Source organism: Halichondria panicea, chromosome 13 (genome assembly GCF_963675165.1).
Source record: "Halichondria panicea chromosome 13, odHalPani1.1, whole genome shotgun sequence".
NCBI classification, from domain to species: domain Eukaryota; kingdom Metazoa; phylum Porifera; class Demospongiae; order Suberitida; family Halichondriidae; genus Halichondria; species Halichondria panicea.
In genome coordinates this window covers 3,090,677-3,112,837 of record NC_087389.1, presented here as the reverse complement: position 1 = coordinate 3,112,837, position 22,161 = coordinate 3,090,677, and the positions used below count along the sequence as shown (strand labels likewise).

Here is a 22,161-nt window from a genome sequence, read left to right as displayed (position 1 = left end):
AAACTCTTGGTTGCAGAGTCTTCTTTGTGTTAATATAGCCTAGCTTGCTTAGCACTATTCTAAATCAGTTATAGGCCTCGTCCAACGGTCACTATGGGATTATCATACCTCAGGCCCTTAGTAGCGCTGCACTCGGGGGCGCTACAGCCTCGGGCCCTCGGGGTCTCATAATCCCATAGAGACCTTGGACTATTATATAGGATGACCAGTGTGGCATTCTTCTGTTGGCAGTGAAACAAAATAGAGGGTACACATTGTTACACACCGTCAGGGTCCATCAAACATTTTCTTGTCGCGAATCATACACTTGAGAGTTACCGCTCAACTTTGTACTCGAAGTGCATTTTTTATTGTAATGTGTGCATAGCATGTACGCGTATACCCTATTTCCTACTACCATGTACTAATATTCGTGTTTTTTCTCTTTGTAGTATATGACCAAACTGACAATTCAAGTGCCGAGTTTCAGCAATGCATAATAGTGATGTTATTCCGTTCCATCTGTCCACGATTCCAGAAGAGTCAGTGGGCGACTGTCATCTCTGTAGAATTGTGCACACAAAAAACTAACTTCCTTCACCCCCTCTAATGTTTTGTTTGATTTTGTATAGTGCTCATAATTATTTTCTTAATTGCACTTATTGAATATCTACGTGTACCAAGTAACAGTGGATGGCCCCTTTGACTTTGCTTGAGATGAGATGATAGGAGACTATCATGGTCTTCAACCTATAGCTATCCCTCAAGTCATAGTAGATTTAATTCCCCTAGGCCTTGTGCTTGTGCTATAATCCCTTTGTCCACTGCCCGGCCATGCATGCAGCTAGTCTGATGGATCACTGATCCATGAGACTAGCTGGTCCTTCAGGTCCGGCTGATCCATGAGACTAGCATACATGCAGCTAGCTCGGTCTCAGATGCAGAGTAGCTACAATGTAGCTAATGGAGGGGTGGGGTCACATGAAGGAAGTGAAGTGCATCAAACACGGTGAACTTAGACAATCCCCTAGCATTTTAGGCCCCCGAAATCGGGGGGGAAGCCCCTATATCTTCGGTATGTCCGGCTGAATAGAAAGCTTGGAACCAGAGACATTCGATAAGATTTCTTGTATTCCACATCGCATCATGAACACTGCAGCTAAGACTGAAAGTTATAAGTGTGCCATATCTTCAGGCGTGATCAGCTTATTACTTTTGGTAAGCCAGTGGTCAAAGCTCAAAGAAAGTGCCTACAACAAGGTGGATGTAATTCTACTACTGCTGTGTGGAATTCATGACATTTCTGAACATAAGGTAATTTAGGTGTGCATTATTCAGACTGTCATGTGAGGTATAAATAGCTACCGTATAGCAGAAAATTTTCGTGGGGTGCTAATTTTCAGGGATAAACTCCCACGCACCGGTATTTCACATGCAAGGTATTGGTGGGTGTGGTTTGCTGGCATTGAAAACGGTGTTACCATTAGGCCACTCTAACGTCGTGAGCGTGCATGCTTTTTAGCCTACCGTATAGTCTGGTTACGGTCTTCAAAATCGCAGAACACAATAAATTACCGTACTCTACCGAGATTACACCCATGTCCTGCATAGGCTAATTTGCCTCGAAAATACGCCCATCAGGAAGTTGTCAGTGAGCAAGTTTTCAAAAAAGGTTTAGCAGTTTGATTACTGTGTATGCTGGTTAGCTCTTAAGGTTACGGTCAACCGTTTACTCATTAATTATTCATGAGCTAGATCTAGTGATCTTTTCCAGCTAGAATGAGCTGGAAGTCCAGCTGAAACGCAGTAGTCATTTCATGGCTCAAATAGACATTTTTACTGTAAAGCTTAGGTACAGTCTACTGTAGCTTCACTATATGCAGGGCGGGTCGAAGAGATATTTTGAAAAAAGGCTACTGAAAGCTCACAAGAGGCTGTTTTCCTTGGCTCTGGCCGCCATTTTAAGTGGAGTTAGTCTACATATTATTATTTTGTGAGAGTTTGTTGGCCTGGAAAGAAAAAAACGCTTCGACCCGCCCTCCAGAATGGTAAGAAGCATCATATAAGACCAAGAACACAGAGCTAGAAGTGTTTTTGGAAGTTTAAAATGACTACTAGTTTTGTGTTGTTTCTAGTAACTTGATGATCGCTCAGAGCTTCCACTGGAAGATGTTTTGAAGATTGATACTTGTCATACAGATTGATACACCGATATATTTATCATGTATGTGCTTCAAACTTCTCTCATGGCATTTATAGTTTCACAAAAATCATTATAAGAAAATCATGAATATTCATGAGCAAACTGTTTACCGTAACCTTATTGATTATAGCTAGATATATACAGTTAGATTATTTAAGAGTCAAAGACAATCTTCTCTGAATCTCTGACAGTGACAAGGAACAACCTTCTGATGCAGAATCTTGACTCTTTATACCTAGCTACTTTACCCATGCATTTACCGTTGTTGTATGTTGATGTATTCATTGTATTTCAAGCTGTAGGTTGGTTGCAGCAGCTATTTTCTTTCCTTTCACCAAGGTTAGTATTAATTGATGAGCATGGCCTGTCTACATAGGCTAGTGTCAGCTTTCATTCCGTTCAAATGATTGTCATCCACACTGTTGCGGGCTGTGAGTCTTTTGTTAGCATAACAGGCTAACAGAATTAACAATCAAAATCATGTACTTCTTTTCAATCCACTTTCGTTCGCTGTGACGTCATTGTTTTACTGGCCGTATGTTGCATACAAGTGGCATGTGTACTGGTTGTATGGTGCATACAAGTAGCATGCGTATACTGGTTGTATGATGCATTCAAATCTGTATAGTGCGTACAAGTGGCACGTATACTAGAAGGTTTGAATCGTATGGTACATATACAAGTGGCATAATTATGTGTACTACTGTTCGCTCTCATCCTGCACTGGTTTTGCACGTGTGGCCAAATATCCAAGGTGCAGCATACACTGTACATTGTGCATACATGCCTAACTAATGCTGGATATGCGCATAACTAGTGTGCATCTGTGCAACGTTTATGTAGCGTTTATGCACGCAGCACACATGTAGCGCACTTCACATTTTTGTAAGGGTTACCACGCCCATTTTTAGGAAATCTCCAAAGTCACTGTTACTAAGCACCACTCACTAATTACACTCACTAATTATTTGCCACTTATAATTATGATGAGTGTGTACGTATTTAAGGTGTGCTTTCCTTCATAACATAATTATGCCTAGGTGTGTGCATGTGGAAATCTCCAAGGTCACCCTTTTACTACGCACCACTCATCAACCCACTCTTAATTATTTGCCGCTTTGTATATGATGATTGAGTGTGTACGTATCTTTTACTGTGTTTTGCAAGTTGCTTGTCATTGTGCACAGTAAATGGGCGTTGTCTGTCTACTACTGCACACATTCATTTATTCAGCAAAAAAATCAAATTTGCTAGCTGAAGTTTATAGCTTGCAGTTATGCCTAGGCAGTACTCAGTTGATTTGCGCTGGAGAGCCGTTGTTCTGTAGTTATAGAAGTGTAGCTATAACTCTTTTTCTCTTAGAGCTAGAGATCTGTTAGACCTTACTGTATAGTGTACATGATTCTCTTGACATAGCCTAGCCTATACTAGAATTGTAGTGCTATATCACAGCCTAGCCTAGCGCCTATCTTCTATACATGTACAGTACAATAAGAGTACAGTAGAACCTCGATTATCCGGACACCTTGGTTCCAGAAGCAGGCCGGATAATCGAATAGATAAACCACGCCTTGATCCACCCACTTTATTGATAAACTGCAAGTGCCACATGGTTGTCTGCGCATGCGCAGACGATAAGTAGGCATGTTTCCATGGTAACAGCTGCAACGCGCATGCGCGTTTGAGGGACACGCCCATTTTCTGATCTGATAACAAGAAAACTGCCAAGCCGGATAATCGAGGTTCCGGATAATGGAAGGTCGGATAATCGAGGTTCTGGTAGATTTATAGAGGACACAAAAACTTATAAGTCAGCATATTCCTGATAGATCTATAATTTATAGTAACCACAAACAACGCCCATTAATTTTACTGTGCATAATGACTTGCAAAACACAGTAAGTTGCGCTTTCCTATGCATGACGTAATTATGCCTAGGTGTGCATGTGCACAGCAACACATGCAGCGGTGTGTTTGTTGTGTGTACAATGAATGTGAGATCTTTATAGCTAAAATTATAATTATATGTGCGTAGTAGTCAGTGAAAATACTGAACACATAATAAAGTAGATGGACGTGGTCAATCACTGCAATATTCGTGCTTAGGGATTCAATCCTGAAATGAGAAAATCCCACCCCCCCCCCCACCCCCCACCCCTCCTAGAAAAGTACTTACAATCAATATGTCACTTATGGACGCACTGGTGATTGTGCTTGCTATAGTTTGAAGAAGTAGAAGTACGTACTCCATGTGTACTATCTTGGTTGTAGTACACATGCATACAAACAACATCATTCATCATTATTAATTATACTCTAGGAACTCTCCCTGGAAAGTATTAAGCAAAGGCTTCGTACCATTGATGTTCATCTTGAAAAAGTATATTTAAACCGGTATGATATAACAGCAGTGGTGAAACTGATCCACAGCTAACATGAAGTGACCCAATTTGCAGCACTTATGAAGTTGCCGGTGACTTATGCGAATTTATGAGCTTGTTTGATTTACTCATCCAACAATTAGAGGGTAATGACGATAGCTCATCAGGATTACTTGACAGAGACCTCAAAAACAGTGTGTTAGGTGAGATAAGTTGTGTTGCTTTGTATGGCTTTAGTAAACTGATTATAATTCTTTCGAAGGTGTATTTGTTCGACGCAGTGTTCAAGAGTATCAAAGGCTATCATTTTGCCAACTTTGTCGTGTTCATAAACGGTGGGCTTCATCCCTATATACCTCAGGTGTAGGCTTCAAAAGTGGGACTAAAGTTGATTTTTCCTACGTTTTAGGAAAACAAAATGTAATGGTAGTTGAGAGTGCTTTGGTTGGTGGTGACGTAAAAGTTAACGGCAATAGGCTACTGGAAGTTGAAGCATTGGAACTGGCTCAGATGCATGGAAACTTTGGACACAAGTTCGTTGCAGTAGCAAAGAAATTAATTTTTGTTCATGTACTTCATGTAGGGAAGAAGGCATCTTTGCACTGCAAGAATCAATTCGAATGGCCCATCAAAAGAACACCTCTGTCCTTTTGGAGTATGCTCTGGTACATACCGTGTATAATAACTTGTTATCAACCACGTTGTTTTTTAGGGATGGTTGCTCAATTTGCAGCCCATGGAAATAGATGATACTCTATCTATTCTAGATCGTTTTCTAAAGAATGCAAGGAATCTTAAACTGCCGGTATAGTACCTCTGAAATAATTGTTTATAATTATTATATAAATCTTGTTCAGGTGCTAGGCATGTGGGGTCGGCTTCAAGAAATCAAGACATTAGTGCTTAGTGGCCAATTGAAAAGGTACGTGTGGTAGATATAATTTATGCTGGACGCTACTAGAATGGGTGTATTGTCCCCTATACTGTTACAGTAGCTTATACAACTCACAACATAAGCATCCACATTATTTCAGTGCGGTGGAAATGCTGACATTATGTGAATCAGATTTCTCTGATGTGTATACTGGGAACACTCAAAAGCTCTCTCAGAGAAGTTTGCTATTGGCTCTGCATATATCAACTATGGATACTTGTGGACAAAGGTATACATTTCTGCTTATATATACCGTACTAGAATGTTTTGCGAGCATTAAACATATGCGAACTTTGCTAGGGTTGATCACTATGCAGCAATAAAATAGTGCTAGTTTACACACGATCCTTAATTACCAGAACGCAATAGTTAGATCGCAAAGGGTCATGCTGATTTGGGTCATTCGCAAATGATTTTCACCAGCAAAATATTCTGGTAATACGCACATGCTACAAGAATGCATATAATTATACTCATCTCCTATAATGGATCATGGAATTTATTAAATGCATGGGCTCTACATATCAGGTCCGTAGACAGCGGAGGGGGCAGTTGTCCCCCCTGGTTCTAGATCTGTAATAATGAAACATTTGATCTGCACATGCGCGATGTGCTTAATACTGTGCCTAGTGCATTGCAAATCATGATTATTGAATGATGCAGTGGCGTATGCAGAGGAGGGCTGACGAGGCTAGAGCCCTTTTATGCTCTATATGCTCCATACTCCAACTCAGTTGAATCATCGTGATCTGTCAATATCTTAGCTGTACTGCATGCATGCATATAGTTATTAAGAAGTGTGGGCAGGGCTATCTGATGCGCATGCTGACTGCTGAGAAAAAGTTTTTTAAGTAAAGTTCAGTTCTCTACTCATGCAATTGAGATCCAAAAATCCTGGCTACACCACTGGAAAGCAGAATACCTTCGTTACCTTTTTTAGTTTAGAATAAATTGTAGCCAAGTCGATACCACAACAATTAAGTTACATGTTGCCATGAACAGCAATAATCAGAGAATTTGAAATAACCGTTGACCTTTTTCAGCTGGTACTTTTCCACCCCTGCAAACCTAAGCTATCTACGGGCCCTGCATAAGGCAGTGATTACCCGAAGCGCGCGTGGGCGGCCACGGGTATAGTAGTTTGTTTGTTTGTTTGTTTGTGTATTCTGAATCTACTCACCTGGATATTATAGCACTGCGTTTACACATAGATAGAACAGTAAGAGGGATTGGAAACGACCGGGCCGCCCTGTGTAAAAGGTTGAAACACTCCGCGTTATATTTCGCGCTCGCAAATATTTTCGTGGTTGATCGTTTTGTGTTGTATTTTAACTGTTTCTAGCTCTCCTATCCACTAGCAATCACTCAGAAGCTGAGAGGTACTCTAGTTTATACCACTGACAAGCTCTGAGTCCGTTGTCTTAATTTACTCTGTTTCCAATTTTTGTTGTGAATTACTCTATGTCAACTTTTCTCTTTCCCAGCTGTGGAGTCAAAACGGCAAAGTACATTGCTTGACTTGGTTATTATGTATCTAAGTGCTACATAGAATGGCTTCATGCTATGGATCAGCTATACTGATGTTCATAAACGTTTGCAGTATAGTCCTTCAAACTGCTTTAGTATACTTTTAGTATACTTTTAGATCATGTTTGTCATAAATATTGCAATCTGATTGGTTAGAGGAAATGTTTTATCCAATTTAGAAAATCATTAGCCTCGATTCCAGGCCGCTCTCAATTGAGAAAGACGGCCTGGTATACATTGTCTGCGCATGCGTCAATTGCCCCAAGATTCTTCAAGATATCTTAGTAAATTAGTCAGTATATTGTATATTTTAGAATGATGTCATTGCACAAATCACAGCAGTTTTAATAAGCTACTTACAACATTTATGACCTAGACTAGTGACTATTTTTGTTGTGATGGCTTCTACTTCTGTTCTGCTCTTGCTCAAGCTCTCTCCAGTGTAGAAAAGTCAGGTTTTGTCTTCTTTTGTACTGTGGTAGAATGGTGGGCGTTTTTCTGTCAGTACCTACCGGCTCTGGCAAGTCTACTTGCTTCCAGACGCTTGTTTGATGCCATCTCATCAAACAGTAAGATCAGTGCTCCTTGTATGAGCCTAGAGTTGTGATGGGCGATTTCTCTCTCTTGACACTAATAGTTTAATCAACCACGTGGGTGACCATAGTACAAAAGGTTAATTGATAAATTACAAAGAGTTTTACTAACAAATTTACTATTGAATCCACCCACGCACAAACAGTGTTTACCAGGCCCTCTAGTGAGAGGGGCTGGGATCGACTAGAAAATCATGTACTTACTTAGAAAATCATGTACTTCAATAGAAAATCATGTAGCAAAGATTTGATCAAGATAAGATAATAACCATAATAAAAGTAATAATAATAAGCAATACTTGATGTCAATGACTCTGGTATTGTTTCCTTTCTTGCTTGTTCTACTTCTTTACTTGACTTTGGGGGAGCAAATTTTCTTGTTTTCTTTGCCACTGGAGCAGTAAGTAGGTTCTCACTGGCTGTGTAGGAGAGCAAATAGTCTACGAACTCTTCGTCTTGCAGGTCAGAGAGAGCAGATAGGACGGTGGGGCTGGTTGCTGCAGCAGATATGGAGGTGGGGCTGGTTGCTGTAAAGACAGAGCTGGAGGTGTGGCTGGTTTGGAAGGAAGCAGGGAAGTGATGTGGGCTGCGTCTCAGTAGTTCTGTCTTTTAGAAACCGTGTAATAGGCGAACTCAAGAAAGTGTTCGGCACCGGAGGAGGCTCAGAATCCATTGTTTGTGCGTTCAAACCATTGTTGTCAGGCGTATGAGCGTTGTTGCTATAATCTAAAATGCTTAAACACTGTTTAGGAAGTTTCCACATGATTTAGAAGCCCTCAGGGCTAGTAGAACCCTCACTGCGTTCGGGATTCTACAGAACTATTACTTAGACACACCACGGGCCTTGACCTCTCACGACTTCATAGTAAGGGCTATTTCTTCTTTTATAGCATTTATTTGTTTAGTGGTAGTGGCTGAGTGGCTTAGTAGACTTTTTAGAGCTAGATTCTCTTTAGTTTTTACATTACAAGTGATCATGTTTCTATGCACAGCACATTGTAGAGTAGTCAAGACAGGTAATGAGCATGCTGACTATAAAAATAATTCTTTGTAGTTTTAGCCACATCCTATAACGCGGAGTGTTTCACGCAAAAATTTTCGTTTCCAATCCCTCCTACTATGGTTTAATTACAGCATGGATAGCCTTCACACAACAAGTTAATAGTGGCAGATTTTGATGTTAAAGCTTTGTTGTCGAATAAAACCTAAGAAACTTGAAGAGCAGCTACACTGTGGTCTGGTCTTTATTACTTGCAGATGAAGTGATCCCGTACCAGAAACAATGGAAAAGGGGTCACGAAAGCTAGATTTGTGACTGGATGTAGTCTCTGTTAGCTAGCTGACTCTGGGATCCTATTCCAGGAGCCATACTTCTCTGAGACTCGAAGCTTCTTTGCTATGATCCTAGTCCACAGTGCATATACCTATGTACCACTAAAACTCTGCTCTCTAATGTTTCAGCATGTCTCTCTCTCTGTAGTAGTCTGGTTTAGTTCTGAGTCGCTGTGCTAGACAGCCCAGTCACTACCTGGTTCTTCTGGTACCTAGTTCTTTTGGTTTATTTGTAATCATGTCAGTAGCTGAGGGTTTGCACTTCAGTGCTCTAGTTTGACTACTCTTTTCATGTATATAGTCGGTAAATATTTTAAGAGTGCACATAAACACACTTACATATATATCTCTGTCATTCAGGTTGGCAAGTTTGTTCTACTCGCAATTATTGTATGAAGTACCTGAGGACTACAACACTGTGTCATATTATCAAGGAATGGATGAAGCATTTGCGGTCTCCACCTCCTCCGTTGCACGATATTTATTCAAGAATGTGAGATAGCTAGTTGACACTATAATTATGTATGCTCATACATGCTACTTAATGTGATCACAATGTATACATTACTGTAATTGGAAACGGCACTAGAATTACATTTTGAGAACTGTATGTGCATGCATGGTGGTTCGTATAATTATATCCCTTAGCAATTTTTCAGTGATGTTTATGCCTTGGTGCACATACGCAAGTGAGGTATACGGTACTGTGTTTGTGTGTCTGTGTAGAGTGCTACAGCTGCTCAAGGATCGAGTTTCTATAGGCTTCTAGTCGTGTTTTCTTTTAATTCGTGGATTGCAAAATAATGCTTCGTTCTTGAGTTATGCCTACTTGGAATGCCATTGCAGCCTTTTCAGAAGAGTGAGTAGAAAACATGTTCAAGGGAAATTACAAAAATACAGGTGTTCGATGAAGCTGGAACTAAATGTCCACTTGGAGTGGGCCTTATCCATACCACTATGTAGCATACTAACCAGTCAAGCTATGTCCTTTGCTGTTTTGGTTTCACAGCAGGGAAAGAGAAAGGAGTGGTTCAAGCTAAAATTGAACAGAGTGATGAAAACAGACTTAGAGCTAGTCAGTAGTGTAAACTTACTTCTCTAGAGTTCAGTACCCAGCCCCTGATTACTCGCTAGTGGATAGGAGACAGTTAAATTACAACCACTGAACGATCAACCACGAAAAAAATTCGCGAGTGCAAAATATAATGCGGAGTATTTCAACCATTTACACAGGAAGGCACGGTCGTTTCCAACCCTTTCAGATTTTTATTTAGGATTAAAAATCAGGGAGTGGGGGTTGGGCGCGCGTAAGCGTGTTGCTAGATCTAGTTACATATTGCACATCATATAGACAGTACTAACTAATGTGATGATGTCATTATTCTAAAGCATTTGGTGGGGGGGGGGAGGTTCACCCCCGAATCCCTGCCTTTCCTTTCTATCTACAATTAAGTAGAGTAACTTACTTCCTTTGTTACTGTATTCTTGATAATATTTATTGTGTGTCAAATGCAACAATAGTTGATGTGAATAGTTTATGTGTAGCCACACAGTACGTATATTGTGTGCAGGGAAAGTATGGTAGAAGTATGAAGCTGTTAGTAACTGCCAGAGACATTTTGGCATCATCACCTCAGTCTCAGAAGGTATGTACAATCGTCTGCTTTTTTAGAAAACGTTAACAATGTTGTTTTAACTAGGTATTGAGCGATTGTATGGAGGAAATAGGTTTCGATCAGGCAGTTCATCTGGGTCAGTTTGCTGTTGCGAGGCAACATCTTTCTAATATCCATTTGTTTGCTGAAAACAGTGCCAAGTACAGGTGAGATAATTAAGGTATGTGTTGCAAGCACACCTGTATTTGTTGGTTAAGTTGATATGCTATATTGATTTTACACGTAATACTTTGAGTATACAGTGGAACCTTCATAACACGGAAACCATTGGGGAACAGCCTTTTGCCCACTATAGAGAGGTGAGAGGTTTTGATTGCCATCCACACCAGTCAATTCCTGCTCAAGTGAATCTTGGAACTTAGCTAACCGCTACAGTTAGTTTTTCAACGAAACTAAAAAGCTAATCATTGTACTGAGTTGAGAGGTGGTCGTTCCTGAGAGGTTGCTTTACATTGAAGTCTATGCAGTTTCAATCTGGACCTGAGTTGGCCTTATTACAGCTGGCCTTATTATAGCGAGTGGTTGCTTCTCGGAGGTGGTCGTTGTACTGTATACAATTTCTGGAAAGTAAACTTTTAACTTAAAGTTTTAATAGTTTAGCATTCCGCTCTGCCTCGAAAAGTGCGAAGTTTTGCACCCAACAAAAATTTCCCGTTAATGGTACATGTATCTACCTATTGGAATGCATACTACGCTGATTGATTTCTGTAGGGCGGCTCTGTTGTTTGCTAGGGAAGGAATCCTTCAAGATACAGTGCAAGTGATTGTGGAAAGGTTTGTACAATAAAAATTATGCACTAGAGCTCTTTTACGTATAAAATATATAGAAAGTGCAAGAATCTTCAGAATTGGCTGTTGTTAGCAGAGGTCTTCTTTATTGAAAGTCCACCTTCGGCATTGGCTTGTGTTGTGGATTGTACGAGCTACTGTGAAGGCAATCATTTGGAAACACATCTTATTAAACTACTCCTTGGCCAGCTACAGGTAAATAACGGCATAGTGGTACACGTAATAGTTTGTACTATGGATGTCAAGGGTGTATTGGATTTGTAACCAGAGGGAATACATACAACTGCACAGGGTAAACAAATCCAATACACACATAGATACCATATACCTGGTAATTTTCGTGGGGAAAAATATTCGTAGTTTTTGTGGTTGGGGCTTAGACCACAAATGAAGCGACCTTGCCTACCTTTACCTGCAGTGCAATCAGCCAACCACGAAAGGCTATAAATATTGCTGAACCACAAATATTTTGACCCCCGAAAATTACCCGCTATACGGTGCATGTGCGGTCATAATGTTTTACAGAGGAAATGTGTATGCATGGAGAGATATACGGAAACTTTCCGAGAACAGTAGCTATATTCAGCCAAGTCAAAGACTGCAAGCAATTTTAGCACTCCATACTAGTACAGTGCATCCAGCTTAGAGAGTAGATTACCACAAATGTGTGAGTGGCTGTACTTAAATGTTGATATCTTTTGATTGGAACCTTTAGAAATGGTGCTGATACCATTGTGTAGGTGAATGAATAAGCTACAACATATCCCAAAAATTTCCATGAAAACGTGAGGTGGTGGGTTTGGGGGGACTAATAAGAACAACAGTAAATTGTTGTAGTGGGTAACCGGTTAGAGTAATAAAACACTAACCTTAAACAGCTAAGGTCTCAGACTTCATAAGATAATTGTTGAATGGTTTAGGTATCCTGGCTATCCTTCATGAGTCTTATATATAATATTTCCCACCTACTACACTTTTGCCATGTAGTCTAGTGGGGTTTAACTGTCATAAATTGGCACCTCAGGGCTACAAGGGAAAATATGGCTCATAAATTGGCACCTCAAGCATATGCAGTAAAAATAAATTAATTGTGTTTTCGATGAATGAAAATGTCTTGCATGAGAAACAAAATGTCAAATGAAAACATAGAGACAGAGGGTGTAGTGTGTAGACTAGTTCATCAAAAATTATGCTGTGTGCTTGCAGAAGGAGCTGCTTTAGAGACACTCTGGGAGAGGGCTAGGGCTCAGGCTGAGCCTTGCTCACTAGCACTAGTACTGCACGCACTGCACTAGGCCTGTTCAGCTTCTGCATTTAAATAAAAAGAAGCCAGTTTAGTAATAATATAGGAGTGGCTATTTTAAGCTTACCTTTGCTTGCCTACTAGCCTGACATAGCTGAAGAGAGCTGGTCTAGACATCGTCTAGAGCTAGCTGTGTTGTTTCTTCTGGCTGGTTGCTGCGCAGTAAGTGGAGGGAGGGGCTGACTAATTGAACAGAGAGGGGGAGTGGCTCTGTATACCGTTCTCTTTGAGGGAGGGGCTGGCTGCTCATATTCTGTCCAGGATGCGCAAGGATTTGAGTGTGGACAGCAGCCCTGGTGTGTGGACGAGCTCTCTTTTCCTAGTTGTCTTCTTGTTTGAATAGTGTTGCTACGTGGTAGTCATTCAGCTTGATGCATAGCAACCAGTCAGCCAATCAGATGGGACATATAATCAATTAATGCACAGTGCCTCGGGGTTTATGACAGTAAACCACACCTCCCCCTCGTGCTTACGCCCTCGTAGTCGGGAGGTTTACTGTCATAAACCCCTCTACACTGTACATTAACTAATACTTATGTTCACAGTGCCTATAATTCATGATTTACTGGTTTTCAGGTGTACTTTTGGTTAGAGTAATAACTTTTGAAAAATTAATAGCCTAGCTTTCAAATTTCTGTAATAAGTTTACAGATTAAATTAATGGGCTACATTTTGATACCAAGAACATCCTATATGCTTATTCCATTGCTGAGATAACACTGAAAAACTATACGGCATCAGCACCTGCGGTGCTTTCATTTATAGTGTGTATGTGTGCATGTGTATGCTCAATGGTTGTAATACACTCGAATGAGTTATTTTGATTTGCAAGCTTCGAAAGTTATGCTAATAATCAAGGCAGTGGTGTAACAATGCTCCCTTAAGAATCGTGCCTACGAAGCGCTTCACTGCCTGAAGCAGCTGTGATTTGTGAGCGCTTTGAAGATACACACGCCTTTATCTTGTTGCTTGTGCATGCGTGCCACACCCCACGAGTATGAGATCCATTATTCTTGCACCATGGTTGCTTGATACACAAGATAGTATTGTCCACACCCTTTCTGTTAGTGATAGAGGCTAAGAGCTGGAACCTAATTGTCTAAACAAAATTCGGAGAAAGTGATCCTTGCTTTAACTAAGATATAGTTAAATGGTCTCATGTTTGCTATACATGCAGTACTGTAGATCTCTCTATTCGAAGTACTTGGTTCACGGACTGCTAGCTCTAGATGTTTGCTGCACAAAACTCGCCCTGAAATGCAGCCGCTCGCTATTTCGTGTACTAGGCCATTTGTCAGACCAAGCGACATAATTATTGGTTGATTTACTTGCATGGACATGCACAGCACTATACATACATGTAACTATGCTCTTCGCGTTTACATAATTATTTAATCATCAATAATTATCATATCAACTTTTAACATACTTCTCTTTTTAACATTAGTCTCAAGACTAGACTAGAGAACTTGAACTGTGTCCCCTTTACTCACTTTATAGCCTCGATTCCAGGCCGCTCTCAATTGAGAAAGACGGCCTGGTATACATTGTCTGCGCATGCGTCAATTGCATTCTTAGGGGTAGAGATATCTTAGTAAAGTAGTCAGTACAATGATGTCATTGCACAAATCAAAAGCAGTTTTAATAAGATGCCGTAAACGTCCTAATTATACCACCAGCCTCAGTTAGGACGCCCTCTTTTATAATGCCTATACTTAAACTACCATATAAAATCAATTTTTTTCATACGTATACATTAATTGTTTCTAGAGCACTGAAGTGCAAACCCTCGGCTGGTGACATGAAACCAGAAAAGTGATATAATGCAGTGCATGTAGTGATGTATGACTGAGCTGTCTAGCATACCAGCAATAAAACTAAACCAGACTGAAACATTGAGAACAGTGTACATGAGGTGGTCTAGGATCACAGCAAAGAAGCCTGGAGTCTCAGAGAAGTATGACTCTTGGATAGAGTAGGATCCCAGAGTCAGCTAGCTAACAGACAACAAACAAGTCACAATTCTAGCTTTCTATTGTAGTTACCCTTTTCCACTGTTTTTGGTACGGGATCACTTCAGCTGTAAATACGGAGAGTGCCTCGAATAAAGGCCGCGTGTAGTTAGCTAGCTAGCCAAGCTTCTTAGTTTTTGCTCGCTTTTATTCGACAACAAAGTTCTAACATCGAAATCTACCATTCTTAAAACTACTGTGTGAAGGCTATCCATGCTATAAACGCAGTGCTGTGGCAGCCAGGTGAGCAGACCCAGAAATACAAACAGACAAACCAAACGACTACTATACCCGTGGCCGCCCACGCGCACCTCGGGTAATAATTATTTTTACTGGTGCTGTAATTACAACATTATGGCCTAGACTATAGTGACTAGTTCTGTTGTGATAGCTTCTACTTCTCTTCTGCTCTTGCTCACGCTCTCTCCAGTGTTGAAAAGTCAGGTTTTGTCTTCTTTTGTACTGTGGTGGACATTTTTCTGTCAGTACCGACAAGTTTACTTGCTTCCAGACACTTGTTTGATGCCATCTCAGTAAGATCAGTGCTCCTTGTATGAGCAGCTAGAGTTGTGATGGCAATTTCTCTCAATCAACTACAAAGACTACTGAGAGCCAATGATTTTAGGTCCATTGTCACAAGCAGGTCTTCTAGGTGTTCGTCAACTTCGTCCTCCTGACTTCTGTTCCTACCCTGCAGCCATAATATTATTATTTCAAATTGTTTACTGCCCATTCAGTAGACTCTTGTGTCTTTTTGGGAACGATTGTGTAGCAAGTTATTCCTTGCTAGCTAAGCCGTATAGAACTGAGAAGCTTGCATGGGCCGGGGGTAGGGCTCGTGCAGAGAAAAAAGGAGGCTGCATGGGCACATTAATTATTAATTGTTCATTTGTTGCAGAGCGCTTCCTGCAGAAGGTGGAGTCATAGTCAATCCACCCTGCTCTTGTCCATTCCAATGTTGAAGCAGGGAAATTCGGGGCTATATATATTCGATTTTTTTTAGCAGAGAACAGGACATTTTCAAAAGTAAAGCTGTATGTTGCTAAGGCTTGCTGCTTTTATAGATGCACTTCTGCCTGAGGCAGGGCTAGTACATATGGGGATTCTGTTAGTTATAGTATCCCTCATCCCTCAGGATTTGAGACACTATAATTATGCCTCGAGGCGTAGCCGCACGAGGGATACGGTAAAGCTGACTGTGTGTGTGTCTGTCTGTGTGTGTGTGTGTGTATTCCAGCTATAACTGCTCAACGGTTACAATGCGACGAAAACTAACAGCTTTTATAGGCTTCTAGCCACGTTCTCTTGGATTTTGATTCGTGGATTAGCAAACTAAAGCTTCTTTCTCGAGTTATGGCTAGTTTGACTCACATTGAAGGCTGTTGCAGTCTCTTCAGAATCTTTCATAGCATCATCTGTCCGCACAAACTTTCTATTCAACATATGAGTTAGCCTTGCACTAAAGCGCTAGCTTTTTGTTAGCTACAATACTCAGAAAATATCTGTTAAAACAGCTAGCTAGCAGTACAGTAGCCATTTGTAAAATTGATCTCTTTGGACACACCCTTTAATTATTCCTGTGGATGTAATGCGCATGCGCGCTCATTCCCCATGTGTGAGAAAATAATATCCAAGATCCAGATCCAGATCCTCCTGGCAGAATCATCTTTGTCTTGAGGGCCTGGTAAGCCACAAAACACTACCATATAACAATATAGATAACAATATGCATGTACACAGGTCTTTTCTTCTTAGATATTATATACACTGAACTACAGATCCTGGAAGAATCAATTTTCTTCTTTCTTGATGTCCTGGTAAGCCACATAATACAAAAAATAATAACTTACAATAGATGCATGTAAATAAGTCTTTTCTTCTCAGTGACTTTATATAGATAAGCTAACTTTAATATAAAATTCATTATAGATAACACTCTAATACTTTTGAGCGAAAGCAAAAACATGGCGAGAGGCATTAGCACAGCGCCAGCTTGAACACTAGTTAACACATAGATACCTCATGCCTATAATTATGTACTAATTATGTAGCTAGGTCTGCATAGCTACACAACAGAGGCTACAACACAACAGAGGCTATAGAAAAATAAATCTCAGACTAGCATGTGTTTGCTAACTCTTCTCGATAAATTGAGCCACATATGGGGATTCGGTGTCTGTTAGTTATAGTATCCCTCATCCCTCAGGATTTGAGACACTATAATTAACACATAGATACCTCATGCCTATAATTATGTACTGCATAGCTACACAACAGAGGCTACAACACAACAGAGGCTACAGAAAAATAAATCTCAGACTAGCATGTGTTTGCTAACTCTTCTCGATAAATTGAGCCACACCCCAAATGATTGATTGGTGACCATGTGCTCTTTTGCTTAGTCATCTGTGTTAATTGCACGGAAATTGGCCTTTGGCCGGCGTATACTGTTGGCTGCCCCAAGCTAGGTTTTCAATGTACGGCCGCATATTATATGATGGCAGAGCAATATCCTCGAGACAAAACAGCAAAATTAGTAGGTCGTGCTATTTTCTGAAGTGCGGGTACGTCGCTTTTCCAGCCAAGCTACACTATTCCAAAGGTGGCCGGATAATGAGAGTCTGCTGTATATTTATTGTATGTAATATCTATTGTGTGTTTTCTCTTGCAGCTACTATTGGGATCACCCAAGGCGTGCGTTGATCATGTGGATGGCTGTCTCTTACATTTTTACGCTCAAGGTACGCTGTTGTGTGTACATTTATCATTTAATTCCTTCTATACTTACAGGTTATACTGGAGCTATTGCTAAAGCTCTTGTTTTGAAAGGCCAGGCTGAATTACTATTGAAAAGACTAAATTGTAAATGTAAATTCAGTAATCCTATAATTGCTGGACAATGAAATGTATTTTTTAGCTACAGGTGTTTGCAAGATTCTCTCTAGCCTTCAAGTTTCAGCTCATCTGTATCAGGCCTGTTCTCGACATTCTGAATCACAGCAAGTCCAGGTGTTGGAAAAATTGTATCGTAACTTGTAATAATTGTAACTTAGTATTTTAATTTTAACTTTTAGATATTATATTGTATGTATATTATTATAATTATGAGATACAGTTATGATCCAGGGGATATCTGCATCCTTGAATAACTACAAGTGTATACTGTATTGACCTGGGACCTAAATCACCACCATGCTGACAGGTTGTCATACAGGATTTTGAAGTAGACGGGGGGGGGGATAAGGCATGATTTGAAAATTAACCGGAACATTCATTTTTGTTTAAAAAAAAAAGATAAACTGCTACATTTATTTCAATGCCCTGTTCATTCTAGCCTCACAGGGTGTCATACAGGATTTTGAAGTAGAGGGGGGAAATAAAAAAAGTAACCAGAAAATGTTGCTAAAAAAAGGTCAACTGTTATTTCAATACCCTTATAGTATGTAAAATTGCCAGCTATGGACCCTCAGTCAGCAAAAAAGGGGGGGGAAATTGGAGATAGGGGGGGGATATCCCCCCTTTCCCCCCCCCCTGTATGACACCCTGCCTCAATCCCAGGCCGCACTTCCCGCTGCACTTAGGGAAGTGCCGGTGAAGTGCCGGTGAAGGAGGCTATGCTGAATGTAATATCGCCAGCTATATACATACATGTATATGGACATGTGTTGCAAGCTGCGCTGTGTAATATTTATTTAGCCTCTCGCCATGTTTTGCTTTGGCTCAAGAAGTATGAAGTGTATTATAGAAGAGGTGATATCAAGAGTAGATAAGAGTAAGAGTGTTGAACTGCTGTACTAATCGTGGAACCGCATTTGCCTTGACATGCGTCATCACTGTCGTCACTATTCAATTAATGAGTGCTGTTAAGCTTCTGGGAAGTGTTGCTAATCAGTACTGATTACTATGACGCAGGAGCAGGAAATTGCTGTTACTAGCAGTTCAACACTCTTACTCGCATCTACTCTTGGTGATATAGTTTGCTTTGTATAACGTTATGTTAGCAATTATTACCCGAGGCGTGCATGGACGGCCACGGGTATAGTAGTCTGCAGGGCCGTAGCCACCAACTTTAGAGTGGTCAGGTTGTTATGAAATCGGCGAGCCGATTTTTTGAGGCCACGCCCATTTCCAGTATCGTTGGTAACGCCCCTTCTCTACTGGCTATACTGCTGTACTAGATTCTGTTCAGCTTTAAAGCTTAGCCTAACACAAATGTTACAGAACACAACATTGATTCTTATCATGATGGAGAAACAGCAAAGTTGTATTTGGCAAGACCACAGAACTGGTTTGGACTTTCCAAATGATTGCTTGGGGAAGAAAAAATGGTTAGCTGGATTGCAGAAGAAGTTCGCTGCATTTTTTTTTCCATTATGTGTTTCGCGAGCGCAAAATATAACGCGGACCAAAGTGTTTCAACCATTTACACACGGAAGCCCCCATTTGTTTCCAATCTCTGGACTACTTGAGAGCATCCAGAACTATTATGGGCAAGCCTCCTAGGACTCCAAGTTCATCGTTCCTTAGCCAGCTAGGATGGACTACTCTTGAACAGCTAGCATACCTAGGACTCCAAGTTCATCGTTCCTTAGCCAGCTAGGATGGACTACTCTTGAACAGCTAGCGTAGTAATGCTGGTACAAGACTGACTACCTCAGCATAATATTAAAGATTGTAAAGTAGCTAGCTATGCCCTCTAACCGTCACTCTTCTCAGCATTTAGCTGTCAAACAGCCTAAGAGACAAGTTTATGTAGGAAGAGGCAAGTCCAGTGAACTGGAGAAAGATCACCAAACACTACCGTGACTGTGTTGTGAATCTGAGCAAAACAAGCACACATCTACAACCAGTACTAGTCCTGATGAAGATGAGTCAACCATTTCACTGGCTGAATACTTACAGGATGGTTCAATGACTAAACTTTCACTTGTGCATAATTATTAATAATTAGACTGTCATATAATTATTATCAGGAGCCCATAAAGAGAAGGAGCGGCTAATCGGCTAACTTCAACGTACACTCGGGGATCACGCCTCGTAATTGAAGGTGAAACCGCACTTCCTTGTATGGAAGCGACTAAGTGCTTGCAAACCGCATCCCTGCATTGCGTATAACACGTGTAGGGATTCAACCACTTAGTGACCCTGCATATATGGAAATGCGGTACGTGATCCCCGTAGTTAGCCGCTCCTTCTCTTTATGGGCTCCTGATATTATGTATATCATATTTTATCAGAATGAACGTCATGAGCTATAAATGATAATGCATGGTCCATGTCTCAGGGCATCAGACCATAGATAGTAAAGGAGAGGGATTGGAAACAAGGGATTTCACGCGGCGCGCCCATGCGTGTTGCACCGGAAATAGACACTGCTACTGGGCCATCTTCTCTATCGTCCCAGAATCAACTATTGCAACCCTTGAGTCAGCTACTCGTACATCTACCTGCAAACCAACCACCTCCGAGTCAACCATCTGTGAGTCAACCTGATAACCTAAACCTACTGACCCAGAATCAACTATGGCAACCCTTGAGTCAGCTACCTGTAAACCTATCTGCAAACCAACCACCAAATCAATCACCTCCGAGTCAACCATCTGTGAGTCTACCTGAAAACCTAACGGCAAACCAACCTAATCAGCCACCCCAGAGGGAGCGTAGTGAACAAGTTGCCGATTTGCCAAGCCCCTCCCCAACCACAACTCCCGTGTTTTCATGGGGCGTTCATAGTGCAACAGATTTCTGTGTCATTCTAGAGGCCACATATACCGAAGTAATACACTGGAGAAAGAACTCCTTCACAGTGCCTATTGGAAAAGCCGGGAAAGAATTCGTTGATGAGCTGTCTAATCTCTACGCAGCGTTTGCCTCTGCGTCTGCTCTAGAATCAGTGGCCCTGAAGGCAGCCACAGTCCTCCCCATTTTGTCTCTACAGAAACCCCATAGAGCTTCTAAAAACAAAGAAAACAGTGCTTGCCTGACAAGAAGATTGAGTACCTGGAAGGAAGGAAACCTAAACGACCTATTGCTTGAAGGGAGAACGATCCAAAGAAGGTTGCGTGCACCAGTAGTATCTAAGTACGCTGCAAATCAATCCCAGGCACGTCTATTTGCCAACAAGGTGTTCGCCGGAAAATGTGGAGCAGCACTGGATATACTAGCTGACAATAGAGAAGGGGGTGTACTACACCTTGCTGACCGTGTGGACCCAAACAACCCTAATTCTCTCACAGTTAGAGAAGCCCTGGCAAACAAACACCCTAAAGGACAGCCCCCCCATCCAAACTGCATCCTTCCTTCGCCACCACAAGAAGTACACCCGGTTGTCTTTGACGCCCTAGACGCCTCCTCCATTCGCTCAGCTGCACTTCACACCTCTGGCTCTGCAGGACCCTCCGGCCTGGACGCATACCAATGGCGGAGGTTATGTACCTCTTTCAAGAGAGCGTCAGACAAACTCTGTCACCAACTTGCCATGGTTGCGAGAAGACTCTGCACCTCCTATGTAGCCCCCCCCCTGATTGCCCCTTTCCTGGCATGTCGACTCATTGCACTCGACAAAAACTCTGGGGTTCGCCCTATTGGCATAGGAGACACAGCACGAAGAATAATTGCCAAAGCTACCCTGTCCTTAATTAAACAAGACATCCAAGAAGCGTCAGGCTGCATCCAACTCTGTGGAGGGCAGTTGTCGGGCATAGAAGCCGCTGTACACGCAGCTAGAAGGTGCCTTGACTCAGATAATAATGAAGCCATTCTCCTAGCAGATGCTACCAACGCATTTAACTCACTGAACCGCAAAGTTGCCCTCCACAACATACGCAGACTCTGCCCGGCACTGGCCACCATCCTCATCAACACCTACAGAGAGCCCACAGATCTTTACGTTGATGGAGACCGCCTACTCTCCCAAGAAGGCACCACACAAGGTGACCCCCTTGCCATGCCCATGTATGCTCTGGCCAGCATTCCCCTCATAACAAAACTCTCTAACACTAACATCACCCAAATTTGGTATGCGGACGATGCTGCAGCTGCGGGGAAAATATCTGACCTACGCGAGTGGTGGGACACCTTAACCAAAGAAGGCCCAGCCTTTGGATACTACCCGAACCCCCTAAAGACATGGTTAATTACTAAGGAGGGATTCCACACCATTGGGTCCACTACCTTCCACCAGACTGGTGTGAACGTCACTCCCGATGGAAGACCCTACCTAGGATCACCCATTGGCTCCCCAGGGTTCATGGAGTCCTTTGCTGAGTCTAAAGTTGCCAGCTGGTCTGCACTCGTGACTAACCTTGCAGATATTGCCACCACCCAGCCACACGCCGCCTACTCTGCATTAAACCATGGATTATCAACCATGGATTATCAAGCAAATGGACCTATATGTGTCGCACAACACCAAGCAGGATCGTGAGTCAAA

The 22,161-nt window shown here is 41.6% G+C and overlaps 2 protein-coding genes across 9 annotated transcripts; both read left to right on the top strand.

The window, feature by feature from the left end:
• The first annotated feature begins 1,024 nt into the window (after positions 1-1,024).
• Positions 1,025-17,839, top strand: LOC135346640 (anaphase-promoting complex subunit 5-like). Of its 8 annotated transcripts, XM_064544329.1 has the most exons (17): positions 1,025-1,293; positions 4,503-4,576; positions 4,639-4,766; positions 4,826-4,924; positions 4,973-5,096; positions 5,147-5,228; positions 5,276-5,368; positions 5,421-5,485; positions 5,598-5,726; positions 9,310-9,442; positions 10,521-10,595; positions 10,650-10,771; positions 11,337-11,399; positions 11,453-11,609; positions 17,401-17,470; positions 17,520-17,597; positions 17,647-17,839. In XM_064544329.1, exons 1-17 carry the CDS (start codon positions 1,126-1,128, stop codon positions 17,766-17,768), a joined length of 1,782 nt encoding a protein of 593 aa, XP_064400399.1. In that variant the 5' UTR covers positions 1,025-1,125; the 3' UTR covers positions 17,769-17,839. The 8 variants fall into 8 exon arrangements, with proteins under 8 accessions (XP_064400399.1, XP_064400398.1, XP_064400397.1 ...); XM_064544328.1 differs by having other exon boundaries at positions 1,026-1,293; positions 4,826-5,096; positions 17,520-17,591; positions 17,653-17,839; XM_064544327.1 differs by having other exon boundaries at positions 1,026-1,293; positions 4,826-5,096; positions 17,520-17,591.
• A 2,090-nt stretch (positions 17,840-19,929) lies between these two features.
• Positions 19,930-22,159, top strand: LOC135346638 (uncharacterized). Its single transcript, XM_064544322.1, has one exon. The coding sequence runs from the start codon at positions 20,077-20,079 to the stop codon at positions 22,153-22,155; it is 2,079 nt and encodes a 692-aa protein (XP_064400392.1). The 5' UTR covers positions 19,930-20,076; the 3' UTR covers positions 22,156-22,159.
• The last annotated feature ends 2 nt before the right edge of the window (positions 22,160-22,161 follow it).